The sequence below is a fragment of the Gigantopelta aegis genome, chromosome 4 (assembly GCF_016097555.1).
Source record: "Gigantopelta aegis isolate Gae_Host chromosome 4, Gae_host_genome, whole genome shotgun sequence".
NCBI classification, from domain to species: Eukaryota; Metazoa; Mollusca; class Gastropoda; order Neomphalida; family Peltospiridae; genus Gigantopelta; species Gigantopelta aegis.
This window is the reverse complement of record NC_054702.1, coordinates 101,076,800-101,099,084: the sequence shown is the minus strand read 5'-3', so window position 1 is coordinate 101,099,084 and position 22,285 is coordinate 101,076,800. Positions and strand designations below refer to the sequence as shown.

The 22,285-nt window shown below is 34.3% G+C and overlaps 1 protein-coding gene across 4 annotated transcripts in view; it reads left to right on the top strand.

The window, feature by feature from the left end:
• LOC121371596 (girdin-like) overlaps nucleotides 1-22,285 on the top strand; it is a 91,263-nt gene that overhangs the window by 33,179 nt on the left and 35,799 nt on the right. For all 4 annotated transcript variants that reach the window (XM_041497604.1, XM_041497601.1, XM_041497605.1 and 1 more), the window contains exons 4-6: nucleotides 17,532-17,601; nucleotides 18,991-19,133; nucleotides 21,306-21,422. In XM_041497604.1, coding sequence (XP_041353538.1) covers nucleotides 17,532-17,601; nucleotides 18,991-19,133; nucleotides 21,306-21,422 — 330 coding nt within the window. The remainder of the gene's footprint in view (nucleotides 1-17,531; nucleotides 17,602-18,990; nucleotides 19,134-21,305; nucleotides 21,423-22,285) is intronic.

Here is a 22,285-nt window from a genome sequence, read left to right as displayed (position 1 = left end):
GATTCAAGGGAGTGTCCCAAGCTTGCTTCCACTGTAAGATGGTGACTAAAATAACACATTAAATATAATTTTTTGTTTAGAATATCAGTGTCTGTATAATAACAAGGTAGTGATCCTAATGTTTGTAGTAGCCCAAATCTGATTTTACCTCCCAATAATTTTATATGTACTAAATAATATATGTTACAAAGCAAAATGAAAAATGACTGCTGCGTACATTAATACATGGCAACAAACACATTGGCTATACAGCCACAAATATTTCATATTTCAAAGCATTTCATATGTAATTTTAATCTTTAAAAAGACTGTTAGTGAAAACCAGCTTACAATGGTTGCAAACTCAAGATAGGCCCTTTCAGTGTTGCATTGGTTAAGACATATTTTAACACATGTCCAGTAGTACAATGTAGTCATTTTGCAGCTCATCCATGCAGTTACCAGGGGTGTGATCTGCTTGCTCTCTCGCTCTCTCTCTCTCTCTCTCTCTCTCTCTCTCTCTCTCTCTCTCTCTCTCTCTCTCTCTCTCTCTCTCTCTCTCTCTCTCTCTCTTTTTTAAATTAAATTTATTTTTTGCGGCATACATTAATTTCTAACAATTAATATTGTTTTTGGTATAAAGTTTTCACAACTTATAAAAAATAATTTCAGCTTTTATTTTGAAATGGGTATCACATACCTGAATTATTAATGTATGTTAGACATCTTGGTCATTTCAGTTGCTATTTGTTATGGTCAGTGGCTGAAGAGAGCACATTCTAGCATTAATATGATTTATTTGCATAGCAAATGGGCCAAAGGGAACATGGACATTAGCAGCTTTTACCTTTCTCATTGGTTAAGTTAATAATATTTATTTTATGTGTGAGCTGGAACATGCCCTAAGTGCTGATATTGGTGAAATCTTGCTAAGAATGTGCTCACATCAGTGGTTACCAGAGGCATGTGTTTATCTCTGTTTATTTTTAGTGTCCTTTGCACATGTCAGGTGCAATTATACATGTACTTAGTATGCAGTACTATCCATGCATGTAAATACTTCTGCCTTTTTCCTGGGTTTTTTTTTCACCTGTAGAAAGTCTTTATAGGACCAGGTGTGTTTTGTGGGTGAGACAAAGGTCGTTGGTCGATTAATAGATAAATGATTTATGTACTGGAAGTCCTAAGGACATTGCCATCCAATAGGTTACCAGTACATCAGAATTAACTTCTAGTTGGTATGAATACATGCAAGTAATTTAATTATGAGTGTTAGTAACATGTTTCCAAAACAATTAGGATGTTTTTCTTTGATGTTTCAGAAAACAATAGCTCTGCATAATAATCCTGTGTGACATTCTCTGAAACCAGTAATAAAAATGTACAAATGAATACTATGTACTAACTTCCTGAATAGTAATAATTTTTTAAACCTTCCCTATACTTGGTTCTTAAAGGCCATATGCATTGTTTACTTAAAAAGTAGTCAAAATTTAAAATGTGCAATTTTTAGTCTGATAATTCAAAAATTTGATAGTAATACACATTTATTTCAGTTACATAAGCTCTAATAAAGTTTTTTTTTGTTGACAAATTTATTAGAATAATTTTAGGCATTATAAGACAGTATTACTTAACATACAACACATATTGAAAAAGAAGTTACTAAGTGACTTATAAGAAATCTTCTATATACACTTCCCCGCAGACATACTGTGGCATTTGATGTATTTGAATAACTTTCAAACATGCTGTTTCACCAGCAACATCAAATAACCTATTGGCAATATGTGTGGTGTGTATAGGCTACCATGACCAGCATATATATATACAGGTAGCAAGGCTTAGGGGACCCCCCCAAAAAAAAAACCCCCCCCCCCCCAAAAAAAAAAAAAAACAACACACAAAAAATAAAATAATAATGATAAAATCCCAACAAACCCCTATGTTAATAGGCTTATCTTAATTATTATTTTTATTAATGTCTTATCTATTAAAAATCATATTCAGTAGACCCAAGATGAGTACAGTGGTCATCAACTGTATACTGGCAACCAGGATTCCCAGATATCCTGCTAATGGTCAAGTTAGATGTGTTCGTAATGATTTGCCCACTGCTGTGTTCATAATGATTTGCCCACTGCTGTGTTCGTAATGATTTGCCCACTGCTGTGTACCAGAGCAAAACCGATTTAAGTGAGGGGCAGCAGCAGCAGCATCCTGGTATGAAGTGTTTACAACCATGCATACATTAGTCCACTCTGCTCTTTAGGGATAATCTGCTTTGCTGTTCATAAACAATCTGACTGGTCAAGTGAAGCGAGATGACATCCTGCGAGGTCAGGTTGTCCTGTTGTTCAAACAACACCAGGACTTCAGGTGTTTCAACAGGACAATGACTGCCCACTAAGTGTTTTTTGCTTCCCACAAAACGTATACTAGCTTTTAGAAAACCAGACCACTGCTGTTGACCCTACTACATGTATATGTACCATGAGTAAAATTATATATTTTTTTTTATATTATGAATGAAGTTCATGGCTCAGAATAGCAGAGCTCTATGAAAAGTGAAAAGCAGTCCATTTTTAGATCTAGCAGGTGAAATAAAAAATCTGCTGTTAAAACTATAAAAAAAAAAAAAAGGTTTGGGGGGTGGGGGGGTATGTGCATATACCCAGAAAAGGAGCTTGATCAAATTATTTCATACCCAATCTGTAATTTTCAGCACTTTGCTGTCGCCCCAAGTAATGCTGGAGCAATAAATATATATTAAAATCAACAATCATAATCAATCAAGTATATAAGGAATAACTGGTTGTTGTCTTAAGATATTGGCTTTATCCTGCGAAGGTTAGAATGGTGAATGCAGCAAGTCTCTGTCGAGTTACATTTGCCATTCGACCTGAGCAGGTTAAAGCCAATATCTTAAGACAGTAACAAGTTATTTATTTTATCCTGCAATCCTACGGGAATAATAGGAAAATCATTATTTATTCCATTTTTGTGTACACAAATAGAGTATCGTCAACCTAGCAAGGCTTTTGCCATATGATGTCATACAAGGTACATGACGTCATTTTTTGTAAGACGCTAGCTACATTCTGTCACATTTAAAAAGCGTTTCTAAACCCTAATTCATAAATAAAAAACTTCATAAATATCAGATCTTATTTCAAGTGAAGTTGTATATATCTGATATAAATGAAAGTGAAAATAAAATAAAATAAAATAATAAATAAAATAAGATAAATAAATAAATACATAAATAATTTGTGGATAAACACATAACATTGATTAGTAGTTGTACGACTGTCTTTTTTTAAATTAAACGATAAGGGGAAAATAGAGCTGTGATAAAGGTATATGTGAGTTAGGGGGTTTATTGGGGTTTTTTAGGGGGAAGGGGAGGCATATTTTATTAAATTATAAATACATGTAGAGAGTTAAACATCACTGGTAAATCCAAGTGAATATTTAACTATAATTCTAATTGTTAAAAGGAGCAAACACATTCCACTAAAGTTAATTTTATTGTATGAATCTTTTAATTTTGCGTTGTTAAAATACCCTTGACAGGCGGCTCCAGAGACTTCATCTAAGTTAATGTTTCACTGCTTTTGGTCTTAAACCATTCCGATGTAAACTTTATTAGACCGTTTTTCGCAGCCATTTTAACATCTTATACGAAATATGTACGTTAGTTGCTAGAGATTTACAGCTCCTACGAAGCTACTCACGACGCTCATGACAACTGTCGATCATGCCCCCCCACAATTTGTATATAGCCTCGATGCCGTCCAATTCGGCAAGGGATGGTACTCTTTACGCACATGCGCAATGGGAATGTGAAAGAGGTCTATTTAGAAAAGTAAAAGAACCATTGTATATGAACTTTTCACCTTATATACATGTATGTAAATGTGTACATGTATGTTCCGTGTACATTCTGATGTACAGATATATCCTGTGATGTACAGAAATAACAAACCTGTAATGGCCCTATCAGACAGGAAACATGGTGGTATTTTATTTGGGTTAATCATGCAGCTGTCATTGTAAGGACACCGGCTGTCAAACATTGGAATACTTAAATTGTCTCAGTTGTAGTATGGACCTGCATTCTTTACAAGTAGTACCCATGTTTTGTCAAACAATACATTTCCTTTAAGAAGAACAAGATTTATTAACTATTGTTACTACAAGTACAAAGCTATAAGGGAAATGAGCAGGGTGGGATGTAGCCCATTGGTACAGCACGTGCTCGATGCGCAGGTGGTGTGGGATCGATCCCCGTCGGTGGGCCCATTGGGCTATTTCTCATTCCAGCCAGTGCACCACGACTGGTATATCAAAGGCTGTGGTATATGCTACCCTGTCTGTCGGATGGTGCATATAAAAGATCCCTTGCTGCTTATCGAAAAGAGTAGCCCATGAAGTGGCGACAGCGGGTTTCCTCTCTCAATATCTGTGTGGTCTGATGCCATATAACCGTAAATAAAATGTGTTGAGTGCGTCGTTAAATAAAACATTTCCTTCCTTCTTTCCTATAAGGGAAATGAGCATGGGGTGATAATGGATTAATACTTTGTGCAGTCTGCTTACGTTCTTTGCTTCTATCTTATACTTTTGCCCATCTATGGTATTACAGTCTGTAAAATCTGAGTTGTCATTTTTGTTTTAATGTCAAACACCTTTTTTCATACTATGGCATTTACTAAAAGTTATTTATTTCTGAGCCAATTATTTTCTAAATTGCACACAAAAATAATATTGTTTTGTTACTTCCAAACCACTTTTACTTTTCTTCTTGTGTGAAACTAAACTGAAATTATTTACCAAAAACATTTTTGTTGGAGGATGATACTTTCAAAGAATTTTGTAACACCCATTACTGATAAAGGTGATGTTAAATCCCTAATAAGAGTCTAGTTTTATCAACCAACCCATTATAGAGGTTTGTAACACCCATCATTGATAAACGTGATGCTAAACTCTTAGTATACTAAACTGAATGCTTTTGGTAGACATTTGTTTACATGTCTGTTTTGACCAGTGAATAGTTGATCCTGTAGCAAACAGAGTTACAACACCTAATCTTTACAACAAACCTTCCGAAATAGTGACCACACCTGTAACCAGCTACTTAAACAAATACACATAAGTTGAACAGAGTGACCATTTGTGACTGGCCTTTGTTTCTGCCTAGTCTGACACATGATTAAAATAACAAAATATAGATAGATGTAAGACACACACTATCATAATCATAGTAGATATACTTAGAGCAGTTTTTTTCAATGTTCTGCCTCTACTGAATTGTCCAAAACTGATGTTTAAAACACAGAAAACACTATTGAGAAAAAAGGACACAATTTATAAACTCATAAATACAAGTACATGTAATATATTTGGTGTGACATTAAGTGCTAAAATAAGATTTTACAGCACATTTCTGTTTAAACAGACTATAACAGAACTGAAATAGGTTTTTGTATGGTTTCAAACCCCCTGCTCAAACCAAACTTCTTCTTTTTTCTTTTTTTCTTTTTTCTGGAAAAGTATAGGACTCAAACCCTAGAATCTTAGCTTGACAAATTGTGGGCTACCCCTTCCTTGCACAATTTCCTGCATGCGTACCTGGACTGACAGGTAGTTATAGAAGAAGATTGTTATCAGAGCTGGTACACTGCTATATTAATTAATATAGAAGAGATGAAAGGAATAATAGAGATTTTACATAGTTTAAACATGAGCTATTTGATGTCTGATATACAGGGGTGGTACAATGTAATTGCAATTTTTGTTTTTAAGATAAAGAAGAAAAATCCACTGTCATACATATTTGTAAAAGAGTTAGTTGGTTTAAACAATATTTATTTCTGTTTATTTTAACAGATGGGATTGGTCAACAGGCATAGCCTATATATAAAGACCTTTCCCTACATTATGTAATAGAAATATTAGCCGGTTAACATGGCCATGTTGAGAAAAGTACAAGATGTGCATTTAGTGTTGAAAAAAAGTAAAACTGTTGTATATTTAACCTGTCAAAATATAAATCTTTGTAAAAGAGTTAGTTAACTAGTGCTGACTTGCATAACCTAGGCAACAAAGTTAAAGTCTGTTTTGTTTAACGACACCAGTAGAGCACATTGATTAATAAATCATCGGCTGTTGAATGTCAAACATTTGGTAATTGTGACATGTAGTCTTTAGAGAAAACATACTACATTTATCCAAAGGATCTTTTATATGCACTTTCCCACAGACAGGACAGCACTTAGCACTGCTTGGGATGGGAAAAATGAGTTGAACAAAGACCGACCTATTGGTATTCTATAGCCTAGTCAAACAAAGATCTAGTGGTGACTGACTTTTATTACATGCTGATATTAAAAAGCCATTAAGACATTTGTATCACACTAAATAATAATTTGAGATAGTATTTGTGCCATGACCCATGATACAACTGACTGACATATTCTATACCTAAGGGTTCCTGTTGTTGATTTCAGTAACAAGTAATGCTTCATTTATAAAGTGCCAATGGTTGTTCATTGACCCAGCTAACAAATGGTGTATTGAAATGGTGTGTTTAGTTTATAACCTGCGTGATTTCGGCTAACAAAGCAGTTAATTTTTATGGAACTGTCTGCCACTGTTGGCCATAATGGAATAGTCTAGTACCAAAGTTGAAATTAATCTTTTCCTGTTTGTCTTGCCAGTCATATAAACTAAATCAGATTTGTTTTATTTATTTCGGATATTGACTGGTAATTTTAGGTAGTCTTAATATGTTTAAAATGTAGGTTACGTGTATATAGTAGTACTTGTAGTTAGTGAGTGCCCATTCAAATTTGGAATGGTAGTTTAAAGGGACATACCCTAGTTTTTAAACACTAACGCATATTAGACTATTAGAGCCCTTTTTTGAGAACTGAAATCATACTTAACTTAGATTTTATTGTTTAGATTATCCATTTCCGTACATTCGAAGTGTTTTTGGTCATCCTGGTGTTTTTAATATCACAAAATGCATTTCACATATTTTAAAAAAAGCACGTGCATCTGAGAAGTAACAGTTATGGAGTCGAGTGTTAGTCTATTTTAGAGGGTATTTCACCATTTCAAAGTAACAGACTCGTGTTTCACTCAATTGTAATTTTATCTAAATGTGTTACATGTTTGTAGACTAACTAAACTTAGTGTTAATTTTCACGGGTTGAAACTAGCGTATGTCCCTTTAAGATTTTTTATACTGGTAATGCTGTTGCTGTAGTTTTACCAGCATTTTGTGAGGGTGTGTTCTGTCTTGCTTTTTATCTAAAGAATTATCACTGACGTTCTGTTATAATATGCTAGGTATTATCTTCTCTTGGAAATCGGATACTTTTTTTAAAACTATATGGTGTTAAATTCTTACGGTGAATAATGAAAAATGGATGAATTTGACAATGTAATCTGAATCCACATTTATAACATGTTTGGTCTCCAGCTGCTTTCAGGTGTATGGGGTGTAGCTAAGATTATGTTTGAACCTGTGTTCAGACAAAACCATAGTACTGGGCCTGTTTTGATAGAATCAAGTTTGTGTTTGTCATCAGTTTTGGTGATTTTACATTCAGCTTTATTGACTCATTGTTGAAAACTACTAGTAATAAACTTTGATTTTCATTTCATTTCAACTTATTTTCGTGCTTATATCCAATTAAGGTTCAAGCATGTTGTCCTGGGCATACATCTCAGTTATATGAGCTGTCTGTCCAGGACAGTGGGTTAGTTGTTAGTTGGTTTGTGGTTAGTGAGAGTGAAGAGGGTGTAGTGGCCTTACTCCTACCCATTGATCCCTTAAGAATTCACTCTGGATTGAAGCTGGTACCGGGCTGCGGACCCTGTACCTACCAGCCTGTAGTCTGATGGCTTAACCACTGTGCCATCGAAGCTGGTTTTGATCTCTCACAATAAGACCTGTCTGTGTAGTTCTGACTATTAACATGCTATTGTGCATTCACCCGAACAGAATGAACAAACCATAAATTGTAAAACAACAACAATAACATTGTATGTACTGTGTGTTAAATAGTAATCTGATTATACATGTACTTGCATGTCAGTTATAGTTTTGCCAGAATTTTGATAAATTTTATTTGTAGTGTTGTTTAATTACTGTTCAACAAAAGAATGAAAGTGTTTATAGTATTTTTTACTGTTATGTCAAATTTTCAGGGTTGAATGAGTACTTTTAGTACATGTATTACTACTAATAAAATTGTAGCATTTGTGTTATTGTTGTTGTTAATCATTTCCTGGAATGTTCTTTTTTAATGTACTGGGTTTTGAATTGAGCTGAGCTGATAGATTATGTGTCTGAACATGTTGAGGTTAAATATTTGACCTGTCAGTTGTATACATTACCATATGAATATTACAAAGTGGCCTGTAGTTTCATTTATGGCAGGATATTATTACATTTTCCATTAATTCCATTATATCAAAGTAATTGCTTTCGTAACATTTTAGCCAAAAGGTATTAGGTTTGGATAACCCATGATTAGTATTGTATAACCAGCTATATTTCGGTTCTCTGATAAATTGATTTTATAATGGTCAATTACAGTTTATATACTATTACATGACACATGTACATGCATGAATTACTGCATGATAACCAATGATTTCTTACTAGTATGATATTTCATATGGCCAATGTTTGTAAATAGCAGTACTATCCTTCAGAAGATAACACATTTTATAGACTACATGTAAATAAAAGTAGGGTTTTTAAAGAACATTTTTTGTTGTTGACATTTTTGTTACAAAGAAAGAAATGTTTTATTTAACGACTCTCTCAACACATTTTAATTACGGTTATATGGCGTCAGACATATGGTTAAGGACCACACAGATATTGAGAGAGGAAACCCACTGTCACCACTTCATGTGCTACTGTTTTCGATTAGCAGCAAGGGTAGTACATACCACAGTCTTTGATATACCAGTCATGGTGCACTGGCTGGAACAAAAAATAGCCCAATGGACCCACCAATGGGGATCGATCCCACACCGACCGCGCATCAAGCAAGCGTCTTACCACTGGGCTACGTCCTGCCCCTTTTTGTTAGAAGACACAAAAATAAAGAAAAGTAGTTTATCATGCCTTTGACAGCTATGTGTATATTACACAAATTATTATATGGATAGTTAAAATTAATGTATCTTTTTTAGTAATACATGTAGTATATAGGTTTTTATTGAATTTCTTCAAAAGAAAGTTCTATTTTTATACTTCAACACTAGTAAAACTTAACAAAATGAACAAGGGGCATGCTTACCGATACCCCACCACAATTAACTGTTGAGATCCAACTAATTATAATATTACTGGCTAATAAATTATAATTTAAAGAAGTTTTATGATGTAATTGCATGGTCCTTAATTATATTGTGTAGTTTTATGTTTTTAAGCTGTAGGTGTATACATGTAGCTTATGATAATAAATGAATTGAAATTGCATGTAACCCACCTGATTGTATTTAACACATCTCGTCACAGGGCTTTATTTGACTAACAGACCTGTGAAATTGTCACAAACCTGTGAATTATTTCTTTATAACTCTTTGTTGTCGATATGAACGTGATAAAATATCCTGATAATATCAGTTAGCAGTGTGACTTTAATTTTGTTAATGAAGTTGTTATTGGGGGTGTGTACAATGCACATGTAGCTTTTCTGTGAAAGTTTACTTAATTGTGTTAATAGTGTTAACAGATATCACATGTTATTACCGGTATGCAGTTTATTGGACCAGGACATATTAGTTCTGTTTAATATGCTATGTTCTCTACCATTGAACGTGTATTATGCATTATTATAGCATTCAAGACTGTACATGATAGGGGTTTTTTTTGTGGGTTTTTTAAACAATGTTTATTACCAAATATAATAGTCAACACCACATAATAATTTTATTTGTTAATTTTTAAATTTAAACCTTGTTTATTACCAAAATGCACAACTGGATTGGTGAACAGGCAATGCCACTATTAAAACCTCTCCATACATCATAAAACAGACAAACTAGTGTTTCCTCTAGGTCCTTTTCAGACCTCATACCAACTCATTGAATGTTTTTGCCAGGACCTTAAAAATTACAACCATAAAAAAAATGGACTGACCTCTGATCAATCCGCTGATGATGTAGCAATGAACAATATTGTAACAAACCAAAGGCACTGTAATAATTTTAAGTCAGATAATATATTACATGCACAAGACACACACGCACAGAGAGAGAGAGAGAGAGAGAGAGAGAGAGAGAGAGAGAGAGAGAGAGAGAGAGAGAGAGAAAAGAGAGACAGAGACAGAGAGACAGACATACACACACACAAACACACAGAGTGAAAGTGAAAGAGAGATTTTATATTATACATCAAACCATTTTATTTCAGTACCTTTAACCAAAACTTCATTCTTATGTGAAGAATAATTAGGATTTCCTGACAGAATAATATATTGAAATCAGGATATTATGAATTTCAGTGCATAGGTCCTCTATAAGAATAAAATGCTCAAAATCTTCAATAATATGTCAGGCCCAGTATATAGGTTCATCTGATATATAACATGAAATACTGTGGTCATTTAAATGCCAAGACAAAGTTTGCAATGTAATATTTGTTTTATTTTTAATTAATATATTGTTCATTTGCATTGTGTGTGTTAGTATTATTTCACATTTAGTATGGTAATTGCCAAACCCAGTAATTAATTAGTTTCAGGCAGTGGATAAAAACAATTCTTGTTATTCACATAAAATGTCCTAAGTTATTAACTATCAGATTAGTGTAAAATATGTATGGTTTTGTGTAGGATTGTTGTTTAGTATGTTATTTAATTTTAACTATCAAAAATTGGATGTAGTTTATTAGTAGAGCATCTCCATGAGGTGCAGTGGGTATAGGATCAATCCTCCTTAGTAGACCCATGGGCCTTTGCATGTTCCTATGCCAGCCAATGCCTGATGACTGGTACATTAAAGACTATAACATTTTCTGTTCTGTATAAACCATAGTCTGAGGAAAAGTGCAAGATCCTTTGCCATTAATCAGTAACAGAAGTCTGTGTTATTTGTTAGTAGGTTCCTTGTCAATCTAGACCATATGTTAGATATCCAACATGCTAACAGCCTTATGCTTGGTGCACACCTACCGATTAAAGGCATACTGTCACAGATTTAAGGACCTTATTTCTCTAAAAATGAATAATAAATCAAAATTACATTAAGTTTTACAGACCAAATCTAGCTATTGCATCACTTTCACTACACCATGATGGAGTGAAATCCATGTCAACCATCTCAGCAATGTTAGTTTTTGAATTATGGACCATTGCCATAATTAAATTATTTTTACAAAATATCATTAATAAGTATGGTGGTTACGTAGATGGTTGAATAAAGTACATTTAGGGACAAATCAAATATATATATATATATATATTTTTTAAGTAATACTTTGTAAAGCCATGTAATAGGTCAGTGGTCTGTGACAATATGCCTTTAATGCCAACTCGACAATAGTCTAAGAATGCACCTGCATACACCAGCCAAGATGACAATCTGATGGGACAAAACTGGAGATTAGGCGTTACTGTCGCATCTTTGCCCTGTATACATCTACCGATTAATGCAACTATTAAGTCTGCGTTAGTCGGTATGTGTGTGCCAAGCATTAAATTAAAATGTTCTGAGGTGCCATCAAAGTAATATTCCTTTCCTTTTAACTATCTCACTGTTTGTCAGAACATTATAAATTTTTTTTTTTTTTCTTGTTCTTTTTTTCTTTTTCTTTTTTTTTTAGTCATTTAGTAAAAATAACAAACACTGATTTTTGAACTGGTGCTTATGCTTAAAAAAGAAAAATATTAAAAAGGAAATTTAAAAATTGTATTATAAATAGGACAGTGTTAAGGTTGCCAACACAAAGAGTAGATCACATAATGGCTTGTCAACAGGACTCAGTGTTGTGAGACAGGGTGATGTACTATTACCACCTTTGTTTACACAGAACATGTCCAGAATTGCCAAACACCACATCAAAGGCCACAGCATAATTCTCTACAATGTGATAACATGAAAAGCTTTTCTAATTTAAAGACAGGAATTTGTCAGTTTTGGGTGATAACATTGAGCAGCTGTTTGTGAAGTGGCACACATTAGGTCACTTGTTTCTAGACAAACAACTTGTCTATAATGATGATTGCATGCAAGAAATGTTTTACAAAGAGGAAATAACAAGATCTAACAGAATGAATGAATGAATGAATGAATGAATGAATGTTTAACGACACCCCAGCACAAAAAATACATCGGCTATTGGGTGTCAAACTATGATATTGCAAATAAATAAAGTGATGATCAACATCAGTATAAAAATTCAAGGTTTAAACGAAAACAGTGTAAAGAACTGTGCAAAAATACAAATACAAATATCACAGAATTTTACGGACACCGAATTTTACTCTAAACTTCAGTTTGTGCTGTATTGGCCATTCTCAAAGAGAATGTTACACCCCTGCACCACGGTGAGGTTACAGCACGCGCAGGGGTAGATCTAACAGAGCATTACAATATTTAGCCAACTCATGCTTATCTTGAAACTGATGGTATTACTTTTAAAGCATGACTGTTAATGCTGCTTACAATTTTATTTACAATTTCTGCTAGTTAAAAAAGGAGTTCAAAGCAATGTAATATTGTAATTTAATAAAAAGACAAATTACAATCATTTTAAATTTGGAAGGTTACTAAACTACACATGCACATCTCATCAAAACCTTCAGATCACTACACACATTCATTCGTTTTTTTTAAGCTTCATTTTCATTTTCAAGCAGACCATGACACGAAAAACATTTACTGAGTGATTAATTCCTCGCCTAACCTAGATTATGGGCAGCCGGTTAAGATATTACCATATCTTTTGTAGTAGGTTTTTTTGGTTAGTTTTTTTTAATTGATATATTTCTAAGGGGTATTAATAATTACTCTCCTTCAACTAGTCTTAGGGGAGTGATAGGGAGCAAGAGTAATAGCTCGCTTAAATGGCAAAGTATGTAAATTAAATTAATTGTTAGTGGTGAGTAGATCTGAAAGGGATATTGCTGTAGTGCCCTGACACATCCTCATTATGAGCCATTAAAACTCACTCTGGGTAGGAGCCGATACCAGTATCAGTCGTTAGTTTGATGGCTTAGCTATTACATGTATACCACGAGGCCAGTCCCACAGACAGACAGGCCAGCTTTTATTATTTAATTTTTTTCACTTTAAAGTGATTGTGTGAAATAATCATCAACAGCCTTGAGTAAAATTGTAATATAATCTATATTCGACTATGCCTGTTGAACAGGTAGTTGAACTTGGTCTCACTGTAATAAGAACAACATGTATGAAATGGTATCGCTAACTATTGATACCCAATTAAATTAGAGTGTGGTTGTGTCGGAGCAGTCATCTGGAACTAACATTCCACAGACTGACAGATGACATGGTTTGATGACAAGAGGGAATTGTTCTCATAATCCAGCCACTCAATCCGGCTAAAGCCCATTACGTCCCATGTTGAAGAACCTGACCTTGTACTTACCTCATGTTATTAGATACTGCTCAAAACAATTTACAGGCAAATACTTATGGGTATTGCAAAACATGACTGTACAGTAACCAGAGCCATATACCAAGCCAAAAAACAAGTGGGATGGCAGTACAAAAAGAATGAAAGCACAGTAATAGCAGGTCTTCTTCAGGCAGCAAAAAGGCCTTTTTTTTTTTAGTTTTCTGGGGGCGTTACAGCCCCCTTGTCCCAGGCTACATATGGCTCTGGTTATTTTTTTTGCTTTTAGATACTTCTCCAAATAATTTTCAGTCACATACTTGTTCATGTTCAAAAACTTGACTTTACATGTGACTTGTCAAAGATGAAAAACCTTTAGATTTTTCTTAAATTCCCCATTTTACTTTTTAAAAATATATATGCTTTTGTTTTTTGGTGAGTCTCACAAAATAATGCCATACTTTTTGAGACCCTGCACGGTTTTCCAGATTCATATTATTTTGGGGTTCAAGATCATTTTCATCTGTGATACATGTACCTATTTTGTTAGATACTAAAAATAAATAGGTGGATGTTTTGTAATAGTGCTTAAGAATTTTCTCAGATCCATGTTTAATCCATAAAAATTAATCTTTATGATTCACCGCAGACACCCTTATGCAGTTTTTTTTGTGTTTCTTTGAAAAGGAGTTTTGACGCCTTTTTTCAAAAAGTATTTCATAATTAGTTCCCCAAATTAATTTAGGACCTTTATGTCCTGTCATAAATGAAATATTTCAGACAGGTGGACATTGCCAGATCACTGTTCACAAGTCTTGTGTGCCTGCACACCTATCAGACTCCTGCTGGGTATGGGTCTCAATCCAGATATTGATTGACCGAGCAGGTCTCCAGTTTTACATTAATGGCTGGCCGGACAGCTGGGATCTCACTTCTGTGTTTGTTGAACTAAGTGCAGCATGTTCTGTTGGAACTGTTACATGTGTTATATGTGTCAACATTCAGTTAACTGTCAGCAGCACATGAACCTGTATTCTTGTAACATGTTTAGTACAACATTAATGTCTTCTAACATTCTCTTGGTAGTGCTGTTTTATGTCTTTTCAGCTGATACATCTACAAAACTACATGTAGACTGATTTTTACACCTAGTATACTGAATAAACTAAGAGTTTTATTGAGTGGCTATGTGTATTTGGTTCGCATCTTGATTTAGTTATTTGAATGAACTGTTTATGCTACACATTCTGCATTGTTTGTAATCAGCACATTTACTTTCACCTAGACATTCATTACATGCACACTATTATTTTCCTGCTAGTTATTATTGTTCTACCCATCTACTAAATGTGTCCGTTTTATGCTATATCTACCAAATTCCTGAAGCACTAACATTGTTGGTTTTTAATGATGTGCTGTCTATATATGTATTACTGGCAGCAGAAGTGTATCAAGTTGCCATATTATTATTATAAAGCACTAATTAATGCTGTAATAGTATGCCTATTTTGATTAACAGTGGTCTCTGCTGATAACTTTGATTTTGACGTTATAATTCCACTGTCAACATTCTGTTGTTCTCTGCACTTGCTCTTTTAACTTGAACCTACTTGACTGGTTTCATTGAGATTATTCAGTCTTATTGATCCTTACGAATAAAATGCTGAAAACTGAAGGTCACAGTGATCTTGAAAATCAAAGGTCTGCTTTGTGGGTGCATAATACACATTGTTTGCTTTACACATCGTGCTTTGTAGGTAAAGCAGTCATGTTGTCTGCTTGTTACGTATAACACTGGAGGGATTCTTTCTAATCTAGTATGTTTTGTTAGTCAATGTAAATACAGTTTAGATTGCATTGAACATATTCAACCGGCCTCGGTGGCGTCGTGGCAGGCCATCGGTCTACAGGCTGGTAGGTACTGGGTTCGGATCCCAGTCGAGGCATGGGATTTTTAATCCAGATACCGACTCCAAACCCTGAGTGAGTGCTCCGCAAGGCTCAATGGGTAGGTGTAAACCACTTGCACCGACCAGTGATCCATAACTGGTTCAACAAAGGCCATGGTTTGTGCCATCCTGCCTGTGGGAAGCGCAAATAAAAGATCCCTTGCTGCCTGTCGAAAAAAGAGTAGCCTATGTGGCGACAGCGGGTTTCCTCTTCAAAACAGTGTCAAAATTACCATATGTTTGACGTCCAATAGCCGATGATAAGATAAAAAATCAATGTGCTCTAGTGGCGTCGTTAAATAAAACAAACTTTACTTTTGAACATATTCATGAACTTTATCAACCTGAGATTCATTTGATATTGGTTTCAAATAACCAAAAGTAAAACTAGAAATGCTTTTCAACAACATCTTATTTCTAGCTTGCTAGAAAAGAAACCAATTACTTCTACAAGTAGTAATATTGGAGGGTTTTTGTTCTACATGGGACAGCACATACATGTGTTTGATATTGTCAACACAGAACGTTGTGTGTTGCCAGTTACCCACCTATCCAGGTGCTCACATTTTAATTTCAGTCATATATAAGAACCATTTTAATGTGTGGTAGCCATTTATTTTCCATTTTAAGAACATGCAGATTGATCTACAAAATCTGATGTACCATAATAAGATTCATAGATATTTGAATCTTGTACAACTGTTTTATGTTTCCATTGTCTGGAGATACAAATTAGTTTCTAACAGAAAATGTCTTGTACTAAATTAAAAAAAAAAAAAAATTGTACTTAATAATTACAAAGACATTTAATAGCCAATATGTTTTCCATAATTCGTAATCATTAAAAGTATAGAAACATGTACTCAGCGCATATGTTTTGAATGATCACTGAAGACGTGGTTTACATTTGTATGTATACTGTCTACTACACCATACGATAAAAAGTGAAATCCCATGGCACTCGGTTGATCTTCATGAAAGATGAGAAATTTATTAACACATGCCATTCATACTTTGCAGTAATAGATTTGATCAACTGTAAACCAGTGCTTAGTCGAATGAAAACCAAACAGAAAATCCAGAACAGAACTGCTTGTGGTTGAATAATTTTTGCACAATCGCTGTGGCACGGCTTTGTGTTTAGAATATTTTATGACCAGTAACAGGTACACAACTCACCCAATAACTGCGTATTGGTATTATTTTCAACTCAAACATAAAAATGGCTTGTACAAATGCATCCAGTATTGTCTGGCTATCTTGTCTGTATACTTACTAAATATACTGCAGTTGACATTAGTGTGTGTAATAGTAAACCAGCCCGAAGATATTATTTCGGTTGAAAACCAATGCTAAAAATGTCTTTGATTTGTAAATGATAAAAAAAAATTCAATAGGTGGGTTCTCAAAACCTAATATAAATTACAGAAAATAATATATATATAAAATGTATTTGTTTAAATGTTGTTCACTGAGTATGCACTGGCCACGGTGGTGTCGTGGCTGGTAGGTACCAGTTTTAACAACTTAATGGGTAAGTGTAATACTCTACCACTACACCGATTCTCTATCACTAACCACTAACTAACCCACAGCCCAGATAGCTGAAGTGTGTGCCTGGGACAGCGTGCTTGAACCTTAAGTGGATATAAGCACATAAATAAGTCAAAATGAATGAATGAATGAGTGTTCAATATACTGTTGTTGGGGTGTGGGGTTGTAACGAATATGCTTTATATTATTTCCGTAAAGACTTTGTTGGAAGTTCAGCATTAGACATTTGGCACCGGAAGTTTTATTAATCCTGCAGCACTGAAATCAATGCAGACTCATTATTCTGACCTTTGTGTTGTGTTATTCTGGGTCTTTGATCTGAGAGGCCTAATGGTCCTGACTGATTCTTTGAAAAATAGCCTCGATTTATGCTTTCCTGTGTGTAATAAAGATTTTCTATTGTAATTGGAATGTATTGTGTGTTTTTTTCTCAGGAGGTCCTGCAGCAGTTGTTGATAGCCAAACTACCCAATATTCACATCATTGCAAATGACCCCAATAAAGGTTAGTGAAGCTGAAGATGTATTTAATTTGAATGTGTGTATCGTCTGTTGTCACGGAGAACTCAGTTTTCATGTGTTAAGGACATAAAAATTACAGGTGAATGGTAGTAACATACTCATTTGAGATGTCCTGTCTGTGGGAAGGTGCATATAAAAGATCCCGTGCTACTAATGGAAAAATGTAGCGGGTTTCATCTCTATGACTGTGTTGAAATGACCATATGTTTGACATCCAATAGCCGATCATTAATAAATCAATGTGCTCTAGTGGTGTCGTTAAACAAAACAAACTTCTTCATTGGAGATGCTTTGGGTTGTGGGATCCCCTGAGAGAGAGAGACAGAGACAGACACAGAGAGAGAGACAGAGAAAAAAAAAGAGAACTCTATTGACGTGCCAATATCCCATAAAACATTTGGGCATGTCTATCTCAAATCCGGTCTCTGGCATGGCCAGTGGTCTGACTTGGGGCAGAAGGGGTCCATTGAATTATTTTTTAATCCAACAAGGGCTCCACATCTGCGGCCATTTGTTAAAATGTACGTTAGCTAAAACCAGTGATTTACAGAAATTTCAAAACTACAGACGGTATTAATACAAAATATAATGTTGAAATTTGTTTTAGAGTAATCAAACATATTGATACATAATAAAATCTAAAGTGTATTTTGTATAAATTTGTACAACAATATTTAAAGGAAAATATTAGACTAACCCAGGGTTCATTTAACTATGCTTTGAACAATTGGGCCCTGATATATCAGATGACATGGTGTGATCAGTGGCGGATTCAGAAAATTAATTTAGGGGGTCCCCAATGACATGAGGCGGAATGCCAATGGAACTTTGGGGGAGTTTTGGAAGGGATCATAAAAAAAAGAAAATTAATATATAATAAAATTATAACTGACGTAAAATGTAGGGGGGGGGGGGGGGGCAGGCCCCCACTGGGGCCCCTTAGATCTACCTCTGGTGATGTTTTTGTGGTAACCAAGTAATACAGTATTACCGGGTGTGTGTATGACATGCAGCAGCAGTAGCTGATTAAATATTGTAATGGGGTGTTATTAAACAGATATTTTAAAAACCTGTGATGATAGTTTAAAATGCAGCATTACCTTGAACTGTAGTGTTTTGTTTAAGTATCACTAGGTTATCTTTCTAAAACAGGGTTTACACTTCTCACATAAAGACTACACTACACATAATAATGTAACTTACGAAATATAATAGTGGTACTTTACCCAGTGTCATTGACAAATTGGGTGTGGATAAACTTTAAAAGGGTCAAAACAGTAGCATTTTTATGCTCAATTTTATATTTTATTGTTCTGAAAACAACTGAAATGGTATTGATTTTGTACTCTGTTTTATACTGTACTCTTTATAGATACAAGTTTTGAGGAAATTCGTACGGTGCTACTCTTAATTCTTGGTTGTGCTGTGCAGTGTGAGAGGAAACAGGAATTCATTGAGAACATTAAACAGCTGGAGATCGATGTCCAGCATGCTATTGTTGACCACATCAGAGAGGTAAGACTGGACAATCACTGACCCAAAAAAGTTTTTTATTTGTCTTAAAAATATTTTTTTGTGACAATTTGTATTAAAATTCTCTTTCATTTCACTCCTCCATATAATTAGAATGGAATGGAATATTAAAGTGCCACTGTTTTAGTATGTAGCAAGCTTAATACCAATCCTGTGAAACCTATCATGTGTCACTTTATTAAACAACATGATTAAAAAAATAGAAAAGCAAGTATATGTTACCATGCAGTATTGTCAATGATTTACGGTCATGGTTTGCTTTTTCTTTCCATCTTGGTGATCATGATCTCAAACCATCACTAAAAGGATTAAATATTTTCTTATTGGAATGACCAGTTTGACTCATTTTAAAGAAATATTTGTAAGCATTCAGAATACCTTGGCCAGTTCATGGATTTTATGCAGGCATCATTGAAATATGAAAACATTATACGCAAAACTCTTCTTTTTTTATTCATTTTATTCTTTTAAAAAACAAACAGAAAAAACCCTATTAAGTACATATTACCTTTCATAAAGCATATTTTAAGAGACAGTAGAACAACACGGCTTCTAGATTATGGTAGCCCCACTCCCATGGCTAGTGATATTCAATGTTGGGTTAGTAAATAACTACTATTGCCATGCCAGACTGCTAGTGAAATGTTTTCTTGTCAAATGTTACAGTTAAGTCTATTTTGTAAATATAAATATCCTGACACCAATGTTAATGTTTTTAAGCTCTAGTTTCCCTCTTCAGGTGACATATCTGATAATAATAATTATTTAGTAAAATTGTATTAACTTAAAAAAGTAAAGTAGGGCTAGTGAATTTTTAATCGTGGCTAGTAAATTTTTTAAATCACTAATCCCATGGCTAGTGGATTTTAAAACAATTCTAGAAGCCCTGAGAACAATAATGCTATAAAGGTCAGAGTCTGGCGTCATTTTTGCAAGTATCAAGCTCGTGGGCCAACCTGAAAACTGAGCTTCTGTCTGTTGGGTATGCATATCATAACCAGTGGAGTGAATAACTTTTGCATTGATTTGTGTTCTTTGTGAATGAACAGGAGATGGGAGTGATTAACCGAGGGGGGGGGGGGGGGGGGGGGGGTTGAGAGCCAAACCCTTCCAGCTCTATGCAAATTTTCTCTTCTTTTTTTTGTTCAGTATATATTTTCGGGTAGCATGACTTGACTCTCACCCCTAAAAGCTTTGCTCGCCACAGGACAGACCCTTGCCCCTGCACAAATGCCACATGTTTCATAGTTGGGAAATAACATTATTAATAAATAAATAAATTATGTTGGGAGAAATCTGTGTTATGTGTTTCCTAGTTTCTTTACTTCATGGGTTCAAGAGTAAAAGTCAAGGGTAACTTTGTTAAAATTTTATCTAGAAGGTATATCTCATATGTCCTATGGGATTTAATTTTCAGAGGTTATAACCCTGCAGCAATTAATTTTTCAGGGACATAGGGTCAAATAGTTTCCATTTCTAAGTTTAAACAATACTTTCTTATTTCTGTAAATATCTGTAACCTCACAGGTAGATTAATTTTTAAATTGCACAAATTATAATTTAAAATTCTTTCAAATTATAACATACAGATGTGTTCCAATTATTTTAATAAGTAACTGAAGTTTTAAGGGATTTATAATTTGAGACATTCTTTTAGCTAGTTTAATATATCTTAAAATAATGCATATCAATGAATTGTGATCAATTATATTTAGATTCATGAGGGTTCGTGCTATTCAGAGGTGAATTCATGGCAATTTCAATGTGTCTCGGTAAATCCAGTGTTTAATAGATGAATCCATTTAATTTACTTGTTTTTATTGGGAGACATGAAATATCATGGTTGGCTTGGAGTTTTTGGGGAAGATTGTCGTATATGGAATGAACATCAGTGTGATTTTGAATACTATAACTGCCCTTCTTGAATGTCGCACCCAGTTGTTGGATAATGTACTTATCTAATTCATCAACTGCTGAATACTGTAAGTGTCTACGACCTGAGTGTTAGATAGTACTGAACTTAACTGTGATTTATTGGGCATTCATTTTGTGTATATCCTGGTTGGTTGTTAGGTAGACTGTCAAATGCCATGTAAATCAGCATAGTAGGTTCAAATCCCATTTATGTATACATTGTTATTTTTTTATTTATAGGTCACCGAGAGTGGAGACTACATCATACCTAATGAAGCTCCAAACCAGCCCGAGGAATACACAAAAACCTTCAGTCTTCTTAGTCAACTGGTTCAGGAACGGAATGACCTAACTGAGGTATTCACAAACCGGATGTCATCATTCTTTTGTTTTACCAACACCCATGTCACCCATGTGATTTGTAAAAACCCCATAATGTAGTTATGCTTTCATATAACTACAATTGTAGCAGAAATAGTTGAGGTCAAAAGAGGAGAACAAATATGAATGTTAATTATCATGTTTGTTAGTGTTTACCCAGTGACAGGTTTAGGAAAGGAACCTTCCACTGGTGTCCTCAGTTGATTGACTATTATATACAGGTGTGTTGAATTATATGCAAGTGCTTAACTTGATAAATTCAGAACATCTGCAACACACTGATCGTGAAAAACTTTTAAAATGAACAAATCAGGTTAAACATGTGTGTTCCTTGATCTCCAAACATCTGTATCTTTTATCAAAAATTATTAGGTATTTAAATTTAGATGCAAGAAAACATTTCTACAATGGGTATATTTTACCACTCATCGATTACTGCTGTGTAATTTGGGGAAACTGTAATCAGGATGGATTAGAACGTTTACTAAAACTGCAAAAGAGAGCTGCAAGGATGATATTAGATGTAGATCCTATTACTCCATCTGCCCCACTATTTAAACAGTTAAAATGGATGACAATGGAAACACGAATCCACTATCACAAATGTTTACAAATTTATAAATGTCTGTTGTGAAGCCTCAAACTAACTTTCAAACTTGGAAAAAACAATCCCTACAACCTTCGAAATGTAGATGATAGAAATCTATTAATTCAAAAAACTAAAATGTCTTTATTTAAACATGCTTTCAGTTACTCTGGACCAGTACTTTGGAATCAATTACACAAAGCTATCCGATCATCGCCAAATACTGCTGTTTTTAAATATAGACTCAAGAAAA